This window comes from Heliconius melpomene, chromosome 18, assembly GCF_056956725.1.
Source record: "Heliconius melpomene rosina isolate 202511_hmr_F chromosome 18, ASM5695672v1, whole genome shotgun sequence".
Classification (NCBI taxonomy): Eukaryota; Metazoa; Arthropoda; class Insecta; order Lepidoptera; family Nymphalidae; genus Heliconius; species Heliconius melpomene.
The window spans coordinates 15,585,789-15,606,887 of NC_140406.1; the positions used below are offsets into that span (position 1 = coordinate 15,585,789).

At 31.3% G+C, this 21,099-nt stretch overlaps 2 protein-coding genes across 12 annotated transcripts in view; one reads left to right on the forward strand and one right to left on the reverse strand.

Annotated features, from left to right (window-relative positions):
- Window positions 1–13,229, reverse strand: part of LOC146529696 (uncharacterized) — a 34,569-nt gene extending 21,340 nt beyond the window's left edge. For 5 of the 8 annotated variants that reach the window (XM_085202114.1, XM_085202115.1, XM_085202117.1 and 2 more), the window contains exons 1-4: window positions 13,092–13,229; window positions 11,285–11,993; window positions 1,768–1,884; window positions 283–414 (exon numbers count right to left, since the gene is read on the reverse strand). In XM_085202114.1, coding sequence (XP_085058240.1) covers window positions 283–414; window positions 1,768–1,884; window positions 11,285–11,578 — 543 coding nt within the window. In that variant the 5' untranslated portion in view covers window positions 11,579–11,993; window positions 13,092–13,229. The other 3 variants (XM_085202113.1, XM_085202112.1, XM_085202118.1) reach the window with 3 other exon arrangements.
- A 456-nt stretch (window positions 13,230–13,685) lies between these two features.
- The window catches only part of mon2 (Mon2 homolog, regulator of endosome-to-Golgi trafficking), a 29,190-nt gene continuing 21,776 nt past the window's right edge, over window positions 13,686–21,099 (forward strand). For all 4 annotated transcript variants that reach the window (XM_085201717.1, XM_085201716.1, XM_085201718.1 and 1 more), the window contains exons 1-10: window positions 13,686–13,901; window positions 14,084–14,215; window positions 14,822–15,004; window positions 15,565–15,694; window positions 17,458–17,558; window positions 17,861–17,986; window positions 18,230–18,309; window positions 18,641–18,779; window positions 19,326–19,440; window positions 19,807–19,938. In XM_085201717.1, the coding sequence (XP_085057843.1) occupies window positions 13,782–13,901; window positions 14,084–14,215; window positions 14,822–15,004; window positions 15,565–15,694; window positions 17,458–17,558; window positions 17,861–17,986; window positions 18,230–18,309; window positions 18,641–18,779; window positions 19,326–19,440; window positions 19,807–19,938 (1,258 nt within the window). In that variant the 5' untranslated portion in view covers window positions 13,686–13,781. The remainder of the gene's footprint in view (window positions 13,902–14,083; window positions 14,216–14,821; window positions 15,005–15,564; window positions 15,695–17,457; window positions 17,559–17,860; window positions 17,987–18,229; window positions 18,310–18,640; window positions 18,780–19,325; window positions 19,441–19,806; window positions 19,939–21,099) is intronic.

The window sequence follows — 21,099 nt, forward strand, 5'->3', positions numbered from 1 at the left end:
TTTAAAGTGCTAAACAAAAATAGCTTATAACGCCAATAATATAAGATTCAAATTATATATTAAACTTACTTAAATTTACTAAAAAAATATGTTATTTAGTATTATCTGATAGAGGAAGACAAAATAAAGCAAATAGATCAGACAATTGATCAAAAATAAATGCATAAGATATAAGTATGAGAGCATTACGATTACTAATTTATATGACAAGATTATGAAAAAAACCATTCCAGTATAAAACAAACATTTTTCAAAATTAAATTCCATAGAAAATAAACATACGACACTAGTAGTGAGCGAGTTGAGCATATCGAAGGTGTTGCTCTGCTGCGTGTGTATGATGGCCAGCGCGTTGTACGGGCGCGCGCCCAGCACCGGGGTCTTCATCACGCCCACCTCGCCCCCCACCACCACCTGAGCATGGGGAAAAAAGATATTAAAATTTAATAATTGTATAGTTATACAATTCTGACCTCAATTAATATCCTATATTGCTAAAATTAGTAACAGGAAAGTTGGGCTGAACACTTGATGGTCGTAGGCTCGATTTAATCAAGAGATTACTTAAAATATTATAATAAAATCGTAAGAGGGAGGATCTAAAATGTTATTGGGAACCTTTATTAACCTCATAGAACCCTAATAGAACCCAAATGATTTTTAAAATATATTTGTGTTTGTGTATTTTATTACAATCGGTTTATAAATAAAAAAGTTATGTCAATTTAAAGTATTTAGTTCGACAAAATTACATTAAAGCTAATTGCCGTAACAGTTATTTTATACAACTATTTTAGTGAATTTACTGAATCTTTAGTTTTCAATTTCTTTATTAATATTTCTATTATAAGCGGGCATAGCCTCGCACGGGTCCACTAGTTTAAAATATTTTAATATTCTCTGATCCTGTTGTCATATTTTTGTGCGATTCTCTTTACCTCTCGACTCTTATAGTACTATATAAAAAATGAACACAAAACGGGAAAACGCTTAAATATGAAGTACAGCTTTTCCCAATAATAATTTTATAATAAAATTTCATACGGAAAAGCGAAATACCACAAATTGCTAAAAATACATCCAAATATCAGAACACTGAAAGTCATTATCTAGCGCTAATGAAAAGCAATGAATAATTTTATATGCTGAATCTAGTGCCCAACGTCTCAGATTAGTGGTGGATTAAGATTAAGCGGCGCAGGAGGACAAGCGTGTCGCTGAAAAACGACAGTTGTGGGTTCGATCCCGATTCGGGGGAATGGATTATTGTGTTAATATTTTAATTTCTTCGCTCTGGTACAAAGACAAAGGCGGTGGCGTTGAAGTCCACTACTCCACAGGCTATGTCTTGAAGCTTTGGCAGAAAGCGGAGAAAGAAGTCTCTTATCAATAGGTTTCCTTGCCTACCCCGCTACGTACGAGATTGAGCAGGAAGCTGGAAATACTAAAAAAAACACAATACTTGTATAAAAATAAACATCACGTGCAATTTGTCATTTTTTCGCTAACTTCATTCATTTTCCTTATTTATTAATATTTAAGTCACTTTGTTTATTAAAAACTTCTTATACGTAATACCTAGATCTTTACAGACTATACGGTGATGCATGTAGGATATATAAAACGTAATCAACGTGTAATATAATCGTGTGCTATTTTTATCACAAGCGAGATTTAACAAGTTTATTGGCTATAAAACACTAAGTAAGAGTAGAGGAAAATCTATGAAGTATCAATATGTGTGAATGAAATGGTATTCTCACGTACTTTAAAGGTCTTTTCTTTTCCATGCACAGTCTTTTCCTTGGTGTTGAGCACTGAGGAGTCGAGGTGGTGCGCCGGCTGCGATATCTGGTGGCCGTGGCCGTGTAGACCTGATGTCATCTGCGGAATACATAAACATCATTATTAATGCCCACTTGAGTACATTGGCGATTGTAATACTTCAAATATATTTCAATTTAAAGTTAGCTGGTTTTTTTTCGCTACACTCTGTATTTTGAATCTAGTAAACGGTTTGAGTATAACAAATTATGCAGAAATACCAAAAAATTATGTACCTATTGCAATAAATATGGTAGTATTTTTAAATTCAAGACATATAAGTATAAAGATGGCCCTCATCCTCTGCTACCATATCCTGTTTACTTCTATTCTTCAATCTGAAGATGCGAGGTCACAATCCGCGACATAAATTCGCTTGAGATTAAATTTGCCCGTGACAGGAACTCTCCAACGGGATCAATTGACAAACGCCTCTATTTATATGACTAGTTGATTCTTTAGTAAGTGTCTTTGGTGGTGTATGTAATCTTGTATGATTACCTATATTTTCTATTGAATATTTTTTCTATAAAATAACAATGCAGTTGTAACTAGACCTTCTTTAATACCTACTACATTTTTGATTCACTCTACATAAAAAATCCTATAAAATCACGTATGAAGTATCTGTACTTAGATAAAAGAAATTCTCATGTCGTAACTTATTAATTAAAAATATATTAATATCACATTTTGAAACGTTAAAGTAAACTAACATTAGTTCAAACAAAAATAAAACACATACCAAATTACCATCCAATATTTAAAAATACACACAAAATGTATGTAATATCACACACACACAACTTATGCACAATTAACAATTGTATATTTTCACAGATAAATGTAAAAAAATATTAGTTTATGTTTATAACATTTTTATCCGTAAAATTAAAAATAATAAATAAACAAAAGCGCGCGAAAAATCAATCCTAAAAGGAGCAACGTTTGAGTGACACTGGCCCATTCATAACAAACACCGCGATAAAGGTTCAGAAACGCATAGTGTGTAAGGCCACACGCATACTGTACAAATAACCGCTCTTTTATCATTTATAAATATATTAATATTTATAATATTTTAAAAATCGACAGTTTGCACTATTCCTATATTTTTTTTTACTTTTCCCTATATTATCAATAATATTTATATTTAGTATCAATTATACAGCTGACTCATATTGTTTACGATGTTCTGATCATTATTTACCACATAATCAGTATTTAAAATTAAAGAGACGTTTACAACTATAATATACTAGCCGACCTGGGCGGCTTCGCCCGCTTGAACTATACGAATATTTATTAAATATGTTTATGAAATTATTTTCAGTTTAAGGGGCGAATTCTAATAAACCATGAAACACGTGTTCAATGAAATATTTTTAAGAATTTAAATTTCAAATTTTATAAAAATCTCACTTTCACGTTTCTACCATCAGTGGTTACGGCTGCGCGTACCTCAGTCGGTGGGAACATCTCCTTTTATATTAAGAATATTAAGATGTTATTTATATTCTTAATATTATTATTATTATTTTTATTTAATACATTTTTAATTTACTGCCTTTCCATTTTTTTAAATCTGGGATTCAAATCTTTAAATAATAATCAAGATTATGTAATTTGTAATTTTCTAATATTTGTCTCAAATCCTAAAAACTCTATCACCGACGTTTGCAAGCGCGACAACAATTTACAAAATTACCAATACAAATTTTACTTATATTTGAATTTCAAGTTGTTATATCAGTTAACGACAGTATAAAATATCTTATAAAATTATGTACATAACGTTTGTATATACCGATAATAGTAGATGCCCTATAAATAAGTAATTGGCCTGCAAGACTAAAATTGTGTAAATCATGTTAAAAAATCGTATAGTTCAGGAAAAGCCTAATAGATGAGACAATTCATGATGGACAAGTGTGACGGTATGACCAAGCTTTACTCAGAAAGGATAGTGATAAGGCGTCAGAGTTATCGCACCGTGATGTAACGGCATTCCGCGCCGCTGACAGGGAAGGCCGCTTTATAATTATGTGGCGTTAACGTAATTAGGATTTATCGCCACCAATAGCATAGCACAGCCTGGATACGAGGCCCTTAATTTTACTATCGCACTGATAACAGGTGATAGTGTGTAGATAGATGTGGTGACTCTAGACATATTAACTATCGCAGATTTTATCTTCGACTTTGTCTAAAAATAATTTGTTTACTTTAATATAAAAAAAATATCAACACGCAATGTCTTAAATTCGGACGGAAAGTGGAGAATGAAGCGTTTAATGCTAAGTTTTTTAGTCTACCTTCCTATGATGGGAAAACTTAAATCCATTTATGTTCCTTGTCAAAATAATATACTACAACATAATTCTATATCTATTTTGAGGATATATCTATCTATATTATTATCTATTTTGAGGATAAAGTCACAAAGAAACACAGTTGGTTTTCCACAATTAAAACCTGTTCGAGATAAATAAACAGAAACGCAAGTGTAAATAGCAAAACGTTGGAAAAGAAAATCAAGATCGTTCGTTGAGAAACATTGACATCTAACATAGTCGTACATACATACATAATATTTTCTAAGAACAAGCGGGAGTAAATATATTAGTTATTGCGTGCGGAATACGTGACCGGCCGCAGTGTTCGACGGCGTTTACCTAAAATACTGGGAAATTTTAAATTACTAACTTGGCTGGTGGAATTACTGGAGCCATAAGTGAGACATGTTAACTACTACACCCTAGCCTACATTTCGCCTCATTGTTTACGGTTAAAGCCATACTCAACTTGTAAAGGAGGAACTCCCTAAAAACAAATTACTAATTAATGTTTTTTTCATATAATACTGTCAGCTTTTATGTACCTATAACTATTCCTATAGTAACACCTAATCAATACTATAAATCAATTAATATTAAAACAAAAAAAAAACAATTAAGAATTTTTCTAACATGTTATGACCAGATACCATGTGCGGCCAGTCTGCGGTACTGCGGCTAGGCCTACAGCGCTGACGTAACACCCGCGAGACGCGATTGTTATTTCATAAATGAAATTGAATTAAACCCAATTCCCAGCGGTCGCAAATTGACAGGATAAAAGGTTGGAACCGTCGTAGATGGACTTGGTACACGTGTACTTGGTGTACGAGTATGTGTGTATATTATAGTGCGATTGATTTATCACAATATTTTTTGTCATTTCAGCTTCATTATGCATCTTGCACTAGATTTCTCTAGGGTAGGAAGAGAGAACCTAGTGTCAAGACCCTCCGTTCTCCGCAGCAGTGATGGAAATTTAAAATAATGAAAACATTCCCTCGAGTCGGGATCGATCCCACTTTATTATATAATAAAGTGGTTATCTATTTACAAGAGATAAAGTTATGAAATAGATAAAAAAAAAAGATTTAGATTACTCATACCTAGACATAGTTAATAGAAACCAAGTATGAATTGCTATAGATATTCGAAATGAGCTACCGGTTTTTAAAGAGTTTTATAGCAATAGCGATAAGCAACTCATATATTGTATATATGAACATACAACGATACTCGTAAACAAATAAAAGATGCATAATGATAATATACTACGAGTTAAACATATTTTACCAGGAAAAATAATATACGTTGATATAATGTAAAAGTGTCATGTTTCCAAATAACACAATAATAATATAATATGAATAAATATTTAATATTTTTTTATTTATAAATATATAATAATCGTTGGCTGTAGGGCACCGTCAGATTTATTTTCATTTCTGCACTCTAGTAAGACAACGTGCGAAATTGACATAAGTTAAGGGCGGCAAGGAGGGATGGGGGATTCAATATTTTACTTACCAAAAATAAGATCTGAACAATTAAAAAATATATATAAGTCCAGACCTCCATCCTTCCAGAAAATATCTCTAGATACGCACATGGGCATGAAGTTCCACGGTCACTTACACAGAATGTATTGAAAGCGGAGAGCGGAATAGGTAGGTGTGATATTACCATTCAAACGATAAGAAATTTTCACCTAGAGCTTATAATATTGATTTATTCGCTAACTTAAAAGGTCATTCATCGTTAAAGAAGTTCCCAAATGCTTTCACGTGCCAGAAAAATTGGACGTTACGTGTACATACAAAGTAAATGCCAAACGATGCTCGTCTCCACTACTACATGGATAATATTTGTTACCTAACTATCCGCATTGGTATTAACATTTTTTTTTTGCTTACGCTGTAGCACATAGTGGTATAGGTAAAACCTGGGGACCTAGTGCTAAGACAGTCCGTTCCCATTAAGACACTTGCGTTCTCCACTTTCGCTGAAATTTGTGTGTTGAGTGGCAGAACTCAACGCCGACATTTCTCTCGTTATAGCGAGGAAATCAAATTATTAAACATTTAATTTCCTCGAGTGGGAATCGAAACCACAACCTGACGCGCTTACATTATTTGGTGTACAAACAAGCACTCAATGTTAAGTGAAGTTTGCCACAACACATGTTAGTTAGTTAGTGAAAACTGGAATTAAATCGGTTAAGCCGCATCTGGTATTAGAAACGCACAGACAAACAGATAAATTGACAAAACATTAAAAAATAATGGTCTTGAATTCTGTTACATTAACAAATGCCCCCATTAATAGTATTTGAAATATATCTTCCATATACAGACGGCGATCATTCAATTAATAATTTTGAAGAATAAAAGAAAAATAATCAACGGCTGGATGTGAAGAACTGAAAATCGAGCTCAGTGGCTTGCCTTTAGAGAGGACTATGTCCAGCAGTGGGCGACGACAGGCTTCATGATGATGATGAACAGAAAAATAGAAAATCGGAAGTACTTCCGACCTTTCTTCTACTAGTTTCACAAACACGTTCACGTGCTAGGGTAGCCTATTAGTAAGTTAAGTAACAAATAATATAAACATAGTGGCCAATATTACTTTGTATATAAAATAAACATGTTTAAGGTCACCTGTTTACTATTGTAGACGACAAATTATTTGGTCACCGGAATCGTAATTTCGTCGTATTTGCATTGTTAAACAAATTGCTCCTGACGTAATCGATTTCGATAAATACACATCGCACTTTGTTTTAATATTATGATTTGTCTATTACTTATAAAAATCAGCTTCACACTATATACCAGGGCAGAGGGAACCTAGTGTTAAGTAAGACACTGCGTTCCCCATTTTACCCCTGAATTTTGGAGGCGTCGTGTGTTGAGTGGCGGAAATCAACGAACCACTTAGGAATGACACCAGAGTGAAGAAATGAAAATATACATTTAAATAAATATTATTTCCACGAGTGAGGAACGAATCCACAACAAGTCGCGTTACAAAAGGCGGCCTCATGATATACCTCAGTAGTTGGATTTGAACCCCCAATCATTCTGTTAAAGTATTAATAAGTTATTGTGACACCGCCTATCGTGTTACCAAAAGCGAAAGAATTAGGAAAAAACGTATCATTTTTTTGATATAAAAGCGTATAGTTGAAATAGATGGATTACCTCATAAACGTTTGAGATAGTGATAAGTGATAATGTCTTTATGTAAAGTACTTAGTGTTTTATCTCACCGAAAACGATTTGAGTCATGAAGAGATAATATTAAATTTGAAATAGTAATTTATGTGCATTGTTTAAAAAACACTATTTAGATATTTACAATTGGTATACACATCCCCTAAATAAATAGTAACGCCAAATCAGTAACATTTTTTTTAATTAAAGAAACAAAATATCTCAGGTGCACCCTGGATTTCTACCTAGTTGGAGGGCCAATTCTATACCAAGTGACATCATCTCTATAACTTTTCTGAAAATTTTTCCAACTACAACCAATAACCCTGTATTTAGAAGATTCCTCTCCATTTACCTAGTATAATGCATTCAATATAACCCAAATAGATAATTGAAACAATATAAAATTACTTTAGAATTTTCTGAATAATGTCGAAATTTGTATTACTGTTCCAATTAACATTAATTTTCTATCTATAAAATTTCGTACTATCATTCACGAATCACATAATAAGCATAATAAGTAAGCTTACATTATAAAAATATTATTTTGTATAATAAATTAAAAATGCTTAGGTATGCACTACAGTAGACGATCTCTTTAAAATAAGTCGCCATGAAATATAAGTGCACTTGCCGAGAATCGAAGAGCACTTGACCTACCTTCTAACACTAAACAGCTAGGCCACTACAAGGTCGTATGTATCCTTCTATACTTGTCATTAAACAGGGTGAGAACCAATGCTATTACAACGAGCTGGTGACCCGCAATGATCAATTAAAAACTCTCTGTAATTTCTTAAGTGACCTATAATGTCAAATGGAATGTCATATTTTATAATAGATTTTTTCCCATAACGTTACTTTCGATGTTTTATAGGAACAATTAGAATAACTTAGATGTAACTGTTTAAATTATTACTTTCGTTATGGACAAAAAAGGAACAGGACGAAACTACTCGAGTAAGTTGAAATTAAGCATATCTATAGGTAGGTGAATCAGAGAGACGAGGGGAGCTCTAAGATTACAAAAAAAGTAAATAAATAATTTAAAACACTGTGTAGGTATTTAATGTGTGTGACGTATACAACGCTCATAACTACAAAACATCAAATGTAACGGATATTAATGACATTATATCAAACGTTTATCGTTGTATGGTATCTCCGAGTTTATTCTGAGCGAGAGTAAAACATGTCAGACGATACGTCACAATATCTTGATCACGCCGGGCAATAACAAAGACGACTTCGAAATAAATTTACTAATATGACTTTAACTGTAGGTACATGCGATAGTTATGTGCTAGGTTCATAGTCTATGTTTTTATCTTTTTTTTTGCACGTGACAGAGTATCGAGACACTTCATTATCCACATTCCTCTTCCCCATATCTTACAATTCGCGTGTTGAGTGGTGGAACTCGATACCGGGCTTTATCTTGTTACCAGAGCGAGGAAACAAAAATAATTCATTCCTCAAGTGGGAACATATTCGGTTCTTTTTATCTATTTCGCGTGATGATAAATAAACTAGTTTTTCGACCACAATTTAAATTTATAGCATTAATTAGTATATTTAAACAAACGAAGAAATTGTGATGTAACAGAAGTCAAGATCATTGATTATTTTAATACTAAACAAATTTTCACGGCCAGAATTTATAACGACGAGTACATGCTATGTACGCACGTGTACGAGTATATACTCTGTTATATAAAGTGCAATTTTAACTTCGCCTTACAAAATTAAGTAAAAAATTGAAACGGGGAAATTTTTCACTCTTATAATTAGTACGGTCGACTTTATATTCTTTGGAAAAAATTAGAAGAGCATATATTCTTTTTCTGTAAATTATATTACATTTTTTTTTGTATTTTTTTTATAATAAATAGGTGAAATAGAAAATATTTTGGCGCACTTTTTATTAAACGATGATATTATTGTCATTTGTTAAAATTCATTCATATTATTTTTTTTTGAATTAATGACGCTCTCCTGGTTTGGCTAAATAAAGTAAAGGTCTGTCGATTATGCAATATCTTAAAATAAGCTCAAAATGAAGAATTTCTTTCGTTCAAATTAAAATACTAATAAAAATATTCTAATGGGATATATCAAGTTATTAAAACTATGATAGACGGTAGCTGGCCTAGATGGCATTGAAGGTACAGCACGCAAAACCCATTAGAAGGATCACAAAACTTTAAGTTAGTTTAGGAAAGTACCATTAACAATGATTATAATATTCTGTTTGTCCGACAAAATGTACAATGTCATAGTAAAAATAGTGATAGACATACGATAGGAACGAGAAATAAAGATAAGCTTGTTACACCAAGTTTTCGCCTCCAAAAAGTTTGGTATGCATGTATATAATAAAATTCCGCAGAGTGTTCTAAGTTTGCCACTTCCAAAATTTAAAGTATTAGTAAAAAAAATTCTAACGAGTAAAGCTTATTACACTGTACAAGAATATTTAGAGGATAAACATGTATGGAATTAATGTCTATTGAATGTCAGGCAGGACAGCTGCCAACTAATGTAATAGTAAAATATACCATTGACTTTGAAAAGAGCAACTGTTGAGTTTCTTGCCGGCTCTTCTCAGCAGAACTGCCTTCCGAACCGGTGGTAGCTTTTTGTTCATATGTTCATTCAAAAGTGCTTGTAATAAATAGTCTATTTGAACAAAGAATATTTTGAATTTTGAATTTGAATATAATTTTTGTTTCGTGGGACGGTATTAATATATATAAATTGATTTCTTTATTAATATATTTTACTAAGGTTATAATGTTTAATATTATACAAGATCTCTTTTAAAAATTTTAAGCAATTACCGCGTTCTTTTTAGTGGGAGAAGAGAGAAACCATTCTGAACTCGCGTTTCCGACTACTCACTCGTTACAGGGCGAGGGGAAACTGTAGAAACATCCTTCCATTCCATTAATAAATACCAACATTATTTTTTTTGTCATTCCATTAATAAATACAAATAACTACTGGCTACCGAGGGAAATTTCGAATCCGAGACTATCGCATTAAATTAAACACAACAACTGCGTCACAATAGCGTTAACGTAATTGCATTATAAATTGAAAATCTCTCACATTGCAGCACTGGTTGAATTCAAGTCGCATTTCAGTGCGATAATTTAATATACCACTTAGGCCGTAGTTCACAAACATGTCGCAAGTATATCTGTGACCTACAAAATCTTTGATTATAGGGTAAAATAATAAAAGGAAGTCTGCATCCTCTAATGTTTTCCTCACATAAAACTTATAACATCCTTGTGCGCTATATTCTATTCCTATACTTTGATAAAATAATATGGTTCGTCCAGAATATAAATATTCGTAAAAAGTTTTAAATTATACACGTTTATACTACGAACGAACTACTAAATCAATGAACTAACTATGAAAGTAATCAATATTTTTAAGTTTTTTTAAAAGTGCTTTTGTTTAAAGAACATGACGGCAAGAATTAGAGATAGAAACATTCATCACAATACATATTTATGTAGAACATAACAGCCAATTAATTGTATTAACAATCATCAAATAACAGTATTAAAATGCATTTGCTCTTTCTTGGTTTCCTAAGCTAACATAGAGGTTAGTAGGCTGCAAGTCTGTCTATTAAATAATGTGGGCTTATGCGAAAGCACGACATAAGTTTTAATTAAACGTACAACATATTATACGATCATTAAAAGGTCTTCATGAAAAAAATAAATTTTCCTAGCTCTTTGGTTTGTGATTTTAAACTTTGACGTAAAAATTTGGCCAGCATAACGTAGATTTACATCGTTTTATCGTGTTTATAATTTATAGTATCTATGATAAATGACAGAATGTTACAAATAGAAATGTAAATATACTCGTAACTAATCCACTCACCTGCCCATATCGCGAAGATGCCAAATGTACGTTTCTATTCTTCAGAGAGAAATCAGGCCTCTTGCCCAGCCCATAGTTGCTCTTGTTCTGGGATATGAACTTTTTGGGCCTATCCAACCTTTCTGTTGAGCCTTCTGCATCTTCGTCGCGTTTGGACGTCGACGGTATTCCACGATAAGCCCCCCTTGTACCTCTGATTGTCTTCTCGGGGCTTTTGTCCTGCTTCCTGGTGATTAGATTGTCTTTTCTCTGTTTGTTGCTGCGCAAAGACACGTTGGACGCCATATTGTCCATAATTCTCCATCAAGCCACAAAATTAAAAACTATCGCACTTCATATTCATAGTGATAACTTTATACTTTATCTCATTAATTAACAACTAACAATGATAAAATAATTGAATAAATAAATATAAGGAAATACATCACAATCTCAGGACTTTGTTAAAATCATTTCCTTTACAATAGTTTAGGATACATTGAATGGCTAGCAATATGGATATATTGATTTGTAAAGCTATTTATTAATTAAATATAAAAATAAATAAATAACTAATTCCGTCTTTTTATTCTCTCTCGCAGTGTTGGCATCCTTCCATATCAATCGCTCATTACCTAAACTAACCAAATAATAGTTATTCTATAATATATACAGTCTTGAGGGAAATTTTGGAAAATTATTGCAGGATTTGTTTATTTAAAGATGTTATCTGAAACAAAAAAATATATTTAAATAAAGAAAAAAAAAAAAATTAAAGACATTGTGATTTCATATCTTGTTACAAAACTACTCAATAGAATATCAAGGAAGAAGAAATACACACTTCCATTTCTTGCCACCAAAACGAAAATTATATATAGTTATCTATTAAATCAGCAACAAGATTATTTATCAATGTAAGCAACAACTGGTGATGTTTATTTGAGTAAAGATGCAATCCACATAATTTAAGTGATAGAGGAATAGTGCAGATGTTATATTTGTGAAAGACATAGAAATGTTGTGGATTTTTTTCACCATCATATAAATAATGATCATAAAATGTAGGATCTTAACAGATATTAAAATATAAATTAAGACATTTTCTTGATAATATATGTTAATTAGGTTTTATAGCTCATAAATAAATTGCCAATATTGAGAAGCTGGTATCAAACGTTATTTGAAACATGATAAAAAGAAATTTATAATTTAAACAAAAAAGTCTAATGACTGATTCATAATTGTGGGTTGAGCTTTTACAGTGTATACCTCTTGTATGAGTCAAATGAAGATTCAATACACAAAAACACATGTTGCATCGTTTATCGTATCCGATTATGCGATTCAGCACTTGACACGTCTGTCTCCAAGAATAATTAATTCAATGATTATAAAAGGTCAACACACTACTTTCGTCACGAACGTAATAACAAAACACTAGGCGAACGACACAATTAACTTAAACTAGGTGCCGGCAAAGATATGCAATGCGAGAAAACACCAACACTGCATCGAGGTTTACGCCTGAATCACTTAACATTTCTGGTCATTCCACTCGCATAACTTAAGGATTTATTTAAAGATGTTCTAAAATCTGCATGCATCGGCCGTTTTATTACAATACGAATGGCGCATAGCTAAATCAAGCTGAATAAATAGAGTAAAAATTGCACTGACAGTCCGTCAAGCTCACAAAGCATGTATTTTTGGACGACTCAAAACGTTTTATACCTCGGGATCCGCATCGTCAAACACGTATAACTTTTTATCGACGCATACAAGTAACATTACCTAAAAATTGATATTCGATTCTATAAATACTTACAAATAAAAATCTGGAATCACACCATTGTTTTTTCTTCTGCACAATCAGTAAACCGATGTTGCTACTCTTTAAAATTTAGTGCGAGAAAAGTGGGTCATCGATCTTTTTTGTACAGTTTATTTTACACTTTCACTGTAAGAATATAAAAATATTCTGAATCATCAAACAAAACAAATAAATAAAAACAACGAATTCATATAAAACATGATACATATCAAATTGTTTTTAAATATCTTTAAGTAATTGTCTAAACGATAAAAAAACTGTAAGGAAAAAAATAAATAAATTATAATATATAACTCAAAATTATATATTAGTAACGATAGAAATGAATTACAACTAAAAATGGTGAAAAATTATTAGTTATTAAATTAACAATTTAAAATGCATTATATTTTGTAATGGAACACTTACAGTTTAGAAATGTCTTATAATTGATAGTGCATATACTTAAAGAAAAATAATATTTTATATTCAAAAAAGATATTTTGTCACGAAATAATTCTTTATTATTACAAAAAGTAAGATTATTTAAACTAAAAAAATTTAATTTATTTGTGAATGACGTTACATCGACAGTTTTTGAACTGAAAATTGTGATGTCGATTGTGTACATGGCACATTTTTAATTTATATTAATTTCTCATGAAACATGAAGTGAAAAACTAATAAGAATTTATTAGAATAAACATGGCATTTGTCAGTGCTGTAACCGGCGACGACTCTACGAAAAAATTCATGGATGTCCTTCAAAACGACTTCAAAACACTCAGCTTAGAAACTAAGAAGAAATATCCACAGATAAGAGAGGTATTAGAGTTATTATAAAAATTACGATATTTATCCTTTAACTGGTTAAACTACTTAAATGAGCTCAAAATTGCTTCTACTAATTGATACATATACATATTATCATGTGTTACCTTTTATAGTAATAACGAACCAAAACCACTAATAAGCTGTATGTTTACATGTTTTATACAATATTTTAGGCTTGTGATGAAGCTATTGAAAAATTGGCATTGGCTTCAAATAATCCTCAAGCTTCCTTATATGGAGTGGTCAATCAAATACTTTATCCTTTAGTGCAAGGATGTGAGTCAAAGGATATAAAAATTATAAAGGTAATTATGCAATTATTTGTTTACATCCTCTATTTTGAATAGATAATATTTTTTGCTTAACTCTACAAACAAAATATTATAAAATGTTTCATAATGTGAATATGTTATGTTTGCCAACTCTATTATAATTTTATTTATTATGTATTACTAAAAAAAAATTTTTTCTACTGTCTTATTTTTTAATCAATAATGAATTCAAAAAGTTATTAAGTGTAAAAAATAATTTATACAAAATAAATTAAAATAAACTTATAATAGTTATTTTATTCTTTATACATATTTTCACATATTATAAGATTGTAATTTTAAAAATAACAAAATAAAAATATGTTTTTCTAAATTTAATTTATTGTAGTATTGTATTAAATATATACAAAATTATTAATTTATATATTTAAAAACATTTAACACTTATTGTAGAATAGTATAAAAAAAAATACTATAATAATTCACACTAATTCAAATATCCTTCACCTATAATAGTTATATATTTTGTAAGAAATAAAAGATATATATTATTTTTCAAAAAAATATATACTGAAATAATTAGAAAAAAAAGTACATGTTCACAAAAAAATCATACAATAATTCTTATATCAATTACAGTTTTGCCTTGGAACAATTCAGAGATTGATAGCTCAACAAGGAATAGATGCTAAGGGTGCTCGGCATGTTGTTGATTGTTTATACAACCTTGGCCAGACTGGCACATTGGAACTCAAACTTCTGCAACTTGCTGCTCTCTTGATGACAACATCTGATTTAGTTCATGGTGATACATTGGCTAGAGTGAGTTATAATTATAAGCTTAGTAATGCAAACAGCCTAAACTATAATGATGAATATTTATGGAATTGTTTACTTGCACCATGAATAAAGTATCTGTAAAGATATGTAAAGATAATAAGTATGATAACATGTACATATATTTACAATCAATATAAGATACAAAAGAACTAGAGCTTATCACAAGCTCAACACTTTTTTTCCATATTACAGTGTTTTCAAATGGACCACTAGGTATTAACACTAGTTAATACACTCTGTTTTCAAAGTTCTAATCCTGATATCCAGGTTAGGGCAACAAGAAAATACTTTACATGTTTTAGTAGTTGAGACTTGTAAGCAGAAGTATTATGTAATTGCACCCTTTGCTTGATTCCCATCCGGGGGAATAAATTATTGTCATTCCCTCGCTCTGGTAACATTACAAAGCATTGAGCTCCACCACTAGGTATTGTCGAAATTTGGACAGTGTAGAGGTAATGGAGTGCTAATATGTATAAGATACAGTGTAGACCAAAAAAAAAATGTTTTGTTAGTTTTGTAACTACTGTTATTTGTTTAAGACAATGGTAATGTGCATGAAAATGGTGCCGGCGAGTGAGACTCGTGACGTGAGCACCAGTCATGCTGCAGCAGCCACAGTGCGACAACTTGTAGCTCTTGTGTTTGAGAAGGCCTTGGCTGAAGCTAATGGTAACATATAGATTATTTTATATTATATATTTTATAACTATAGATTATATGAGGCCAATCACAGGGCCGCAAATGTGTGACTATAAACACGGCGAGTTGTGGGGTATGACTGAGCGATTCCCATTGGAGGAAAATAAAAATTTAATATTTTCATTTGTTCACTCTAGTAACAAGGCAAAGTGTAAGCATATCTACTTGTCACGAAAAAAACCTGAATTTGGGTAACACAAATATCTTATTGGGAACAGGTGTGTCTTAACACTAGTTTCCCAGTTTCCTCTGTCTATCCTGATATGTGCTGCATACAGCATGGAGTTAAAAAAAATATTATAACTATGTTTTACTCGCGGCTTTCCAACTTTGTTTATATGGAAGTGGTATAATCTATATTTATAACTAGCGGACCCGGACGCGGCTACGCCTGCTTGAAATATAAGAATATAATTTCTATAGACATATAATTTCAATCTAGATGAAATGCTAAAAGTGACTATTATATTTATTTTCATAAGGATGAATATCAAAATGACGCGGTAACGAACGCGGTCGCGTAGCGACGACGTTTGTTATTAACATGGCAGAATAAATTGCATGTCAAATTAGAAAGTATTTTAATTTATTAATACATATGTGTAATGTAATGTTATATAGCCTATAGCACTTCTGAAAAATGCAGCTTTCATACAAAACAAAAACAAAGTAAATCGATCCAGTAGATCCAGAGATCTTAGCGTTCAAACAAACAAACAAACAAACAAACTCTTCCGCTTTATTATATTAGTACTAGCGGACCCGGACGCGGCTACGCCTGCTTGAAATATAAGAATATAATTTGTATAGAAATATAATTTAAATCTAGATGATATGCTAAAAGTGACTATTATATTTATTTTCATAAGGATGAATATCAAAATGACGCGGTAACGAACGCGATCGCGTAGCGACGACGGTTGTTATTAACATGGCAGAATAAATTGCATGTCAAATTAGAAAGTATTTTAATTTATTAGTATATATGTGTAATGTAATATTATATAGCCTATAGCACTTCTGAAAAATGCAGCTTTCATATAAAACAAAAACAAAGTAAATCAATCCAGTAAATCCAGAGATCTTAGCGTTCAAACAAACAAACAAACAAACAAACAAACAAACAAACTCTTCCGCTTTATTATATTAGTATAGATAGATAAAATCGTAAGAGAGTCAGTGTCTGTACTTGGAAGATATTTAAAAAAAATGTTATTGGGAACCTTTATTAACGTAATGGGACCCAAAACAGTCTGTTTGTTTGTCTGTGCGTTTCTAATCTATATTTTCACTATTGGATTCTGGCAAGCTCCCGAAAACATATAGATTTTATTTTTTTACAATCGGTTCATAAATAAAAAACTTATGTCAATTTAAAGTACTTAGTTCGACAAATTTGCTAATTGCCGTAACAGTTATTTTATACAACTGTTTTACTGAATTGACTGAATCTTTAGTTTTCAATTGCTTAATTAATATTTCTATTTCAAGCGGGCGTAGCCCCGCACGTTCCCACTAGTAATGTAATAAAAGCCTTTACAATTCAAACCAACCAACAAGTATTTTTTTTTCTTAAGTGTGGAATAACACTTTTAAAATGTCAAAAATAAAGAAGTCATATCACCACGTCAAATTTTTTACATAAAATTATGTATCCCCAAAATTTTTTTTGTATTAATTTGGTTTAATTTTGAGAAGATGAAATTTAAAACCTCTATTCATATTTTTTGTAGGTACATTGAAGGTCAATCCAGCTGATGTGAGAATGCAAGCTAACAACAAAGCACCAAAGGAACTTAAACCTTGTGCAGTTGATGCTTATTTAATATTACAAGTGAGTTATTATATTGGTCATATATTTTTTAAATTTAAAAACATAAGAGCTTATATCCGTGTTGGAAGCATTTGCTTAGATGTTATAGAGCGATTTAATATAATATGTGATCACAATTTATATAATATCCTAGATTGAAATGAGCATTTTAAAAGTAATGCCTACAGCAGTATTTAACTAATGTCAACAGCATTACCAAATCATTAAATCAATAAAAAATTATGTCGTATAAATATATATTTCCAATTATTAATTTTATTTCCTGTTAATAATAATAAAATTATAATAATTATTTTTTTTAGGATATAATACAACTAATAAATGGTGATGCAGCTAACTGGCTTGTTGGTATATCAGATGTGCCAAAGACATTCGGGCTTGAGTTATTAGACACAGTATTGACAGATTTCTCTGATGTATTTTTTAAGGTAGGTCTAAAATTAAATAATAATTAAAAAATATGAAAAAAATTATAATACAATTGCATGTTGAGTGGCGGACTTCAAAGTCACGCTTTGCTTCATTACCAAAGCAAAGAAATGAAAATAATAAATATTTCATTCCGCCGAGTGGCTATCAAACCCATAGCCTCCGTTTTTACAGCCGCACGCTTGTGCCCCTATACAACGACGCGTACGGTCTCCATTTATTTACACTTTTATTTGTTACAGATCTCAGAATTCCGATTTCTCTTAAAGGAGCATGTATGTGCATTGATAATAAGATTGTTTTCACCAAATGTTAAGTATAGGTGCGTTATATAATAGTTACATATATTTTTTTTGTTTCTTTTAATATATTTAAAAAAACCATAGGTGGATATATAAAATGATGGTTAAATACTATTATTTAATAAAGTATTCTTTAACTGTTAGATATGAATAAGGGTAAAAGATTGATGAAAAGCTAGCCTAAAACTTTTCTCGATAAATAGAGTAGCCAACTAAAAAAAAATTGAATAAAATACGAATAGTTTTTAAGATTAGACCTCAACCAAATAAGCTCTTCATCTTTGTAATGTTAGAATAAATTAATACAAATATTTCAATTATATGTAATTTATATAAACTATACATATCCAGGGCAGCCTTCCCCTCACCCCACATCCCGGGTGGAGCTGCAGGGGCTGCGCCGGTGGGGGCGGAGCGCCCGCACTTCCCGGTGACAATGAGGCTATTACGCCTCGTGTCGGTCATTGTGCACAAATACCATGATGTGCTGGTGAGTAATGTGGTTGTCTTAATAATGTATATACTGTTTTTTTTTAAGTTATTAGTTACACTTTTAGATCAATTAATCAGTCTATATAAGAAAATCATGCAAGTATTATAATTTTTCCCATGTAACTGCCTTAGTTTTCCTGTAATACATTACACTCGGGAGTTACCCTACCTTGATTAAGGTGTGGCAAATGGAAAAAATAATTGCGCGATATTTAATTATTATTACATTTTTAGAAAACATAAAAAATTTAAATAGTTGTGAGATCACATATGTATGTGGATTTGAGAACATATGTGTCCTCTACACAGATAGATATATTAAGATCACATTTGTGGATATATAGTACAAGTGGAGATGTTACATCACACGGTCTACACAATCAAAGGATTTGGGTAAATCACAAAACATATCCAAAGCATATTGCGAATTCTCTCATGCGCCACAAATGTGTGCTAAAAAGTGTATAGATAAGATAATAAATGTAGGTTTTATAAATATTTTTTTCTGTTTTCTCATATTAATGTTTTACACAACATATTGTAGGTGACAGAATGTGAGATCTTCCTATCACTAACCATCAAGTTCCTGGACCCCGACAAGCCGTTGTGGCAACGAGCACTTGCGTTAGAAGTCCTACATCGAATCACTGTACACCCAGGTATTAATAACCATATTCTTTTTTTATAAACATTGTCGTATCTATTCGGATGATAGCTAAATGTACAAAGAAATGTTACAAAAGAATATGTAATAAAAACTAAGTTTCGTCCTTTTATTCGCTTCATAAGCATTTACAGCAAATTGTAGATGTTTTTTTCTTTTTTATTGGTACATTACAGTAACTAAAATTTTACTGAAAATAAATACGTGAGCATAGTATAAAATATTTAAAGAACTCAAAATTTTCAACATAGCAATATTCAAATCTGTATTTTTGTGAATCCGTACTTAGTATTATAAATAAATACCTTAATTTTATAAATAAGTAACGAACTGATATCTAAATAACTGAATTTGTGTCCAGATCTACTAAAGGCTTTCTGTTCGTGCTACGACATGAAGCCGCACGCCACAAACATTTTCCAAGACATCGTGAACGCGCTGGGCGCGTACGTGCAGAGCTTGTTCGTTGCGTCGCAAGTTAACACACCTGCTGGTTAGTTAACATATTAATATACGCACAAAGCAGGGGAGGGAACCTAGTGCTAAAACTCTCCTGTTCCCCACTTTCCGTTGAATTTTAGAGGTATTGCGAGTTGAGTGATAGAACTCAACGCCGCGATGCAAATGAGGAAGGCCTATAAAGATATGAGGCCTTATAATTAATATGAGATATTAAAAAAAAGGTTCATGCTTTTTCCCACATAGCGTGGGCAGAATTATATTGCGAGTTGAGTGATGGAACTCAACGCCGCGATGCAAATTAGGAAAGCCTATAAAGATATGAGGCCTTATAATTAATATGAGATATTAAAAAAAAGGTTCATGATTTTTCCCACATAGCGTGGTCAGAAGTAATCTAATGTGTGTTGAGTGTTGGAATTCAACTCCACACTTTGTCTACAAAAGCAGAAAAATGAAAATAATTTAAAAATTATTGTTCTCTCACACGTACGCCACGACGGCCTCAATTTGATCATTTGAATTTGTAAATATTTGGTAATGTCTAGTTAGTAATTGCATTATTTATAGATTAGTTAGTACTTATAATTAAAATATAAACATTTTGCATAAGAATCGGTTTTATGATCTTGAAGTGATTAATTATGGTTCTTGTAAAAATATAAAAATTGCAAAATTGTCTTTCCTACAAAATATTGCAGATATAAAGGGAGCTCACAAAAACTGTAAAAAATATAACTATATGTATTTTCAGTATGTGTTAATTAAATTAAATCTAAGTAATAAACAATCAATTATTCTTCGTCTTGTACGTTAGCCTCTCTTTCAACATAATCGATATCTACAGTGTAATCATGGCGGTTGCGATGGTCCTCATATTCCATGGGGTCAAGTACTGGACCCTCTATATGATGTTCTTTTGCTTTGTCCTTATATTCGTCATATTTATCAAATGTATCATAGTATTCTGTTTCTATTTCACGGCGTCCGGATCCTCCTGTGAAGTTTTAAAGTATAAAATGTAATATTTTAGTTCTTTGAACCATTACATTGTTAAATCTACTACTTAATTTATTATACGATAGTTTGCTAAAGATTCCCACCTACTTCCGTATCCCATGTCTTTTTATCAACATGACTTAAACCTTAATCAGTGTATTTATTGTTATTTTGTAAATAGAAATTGATTCATAAT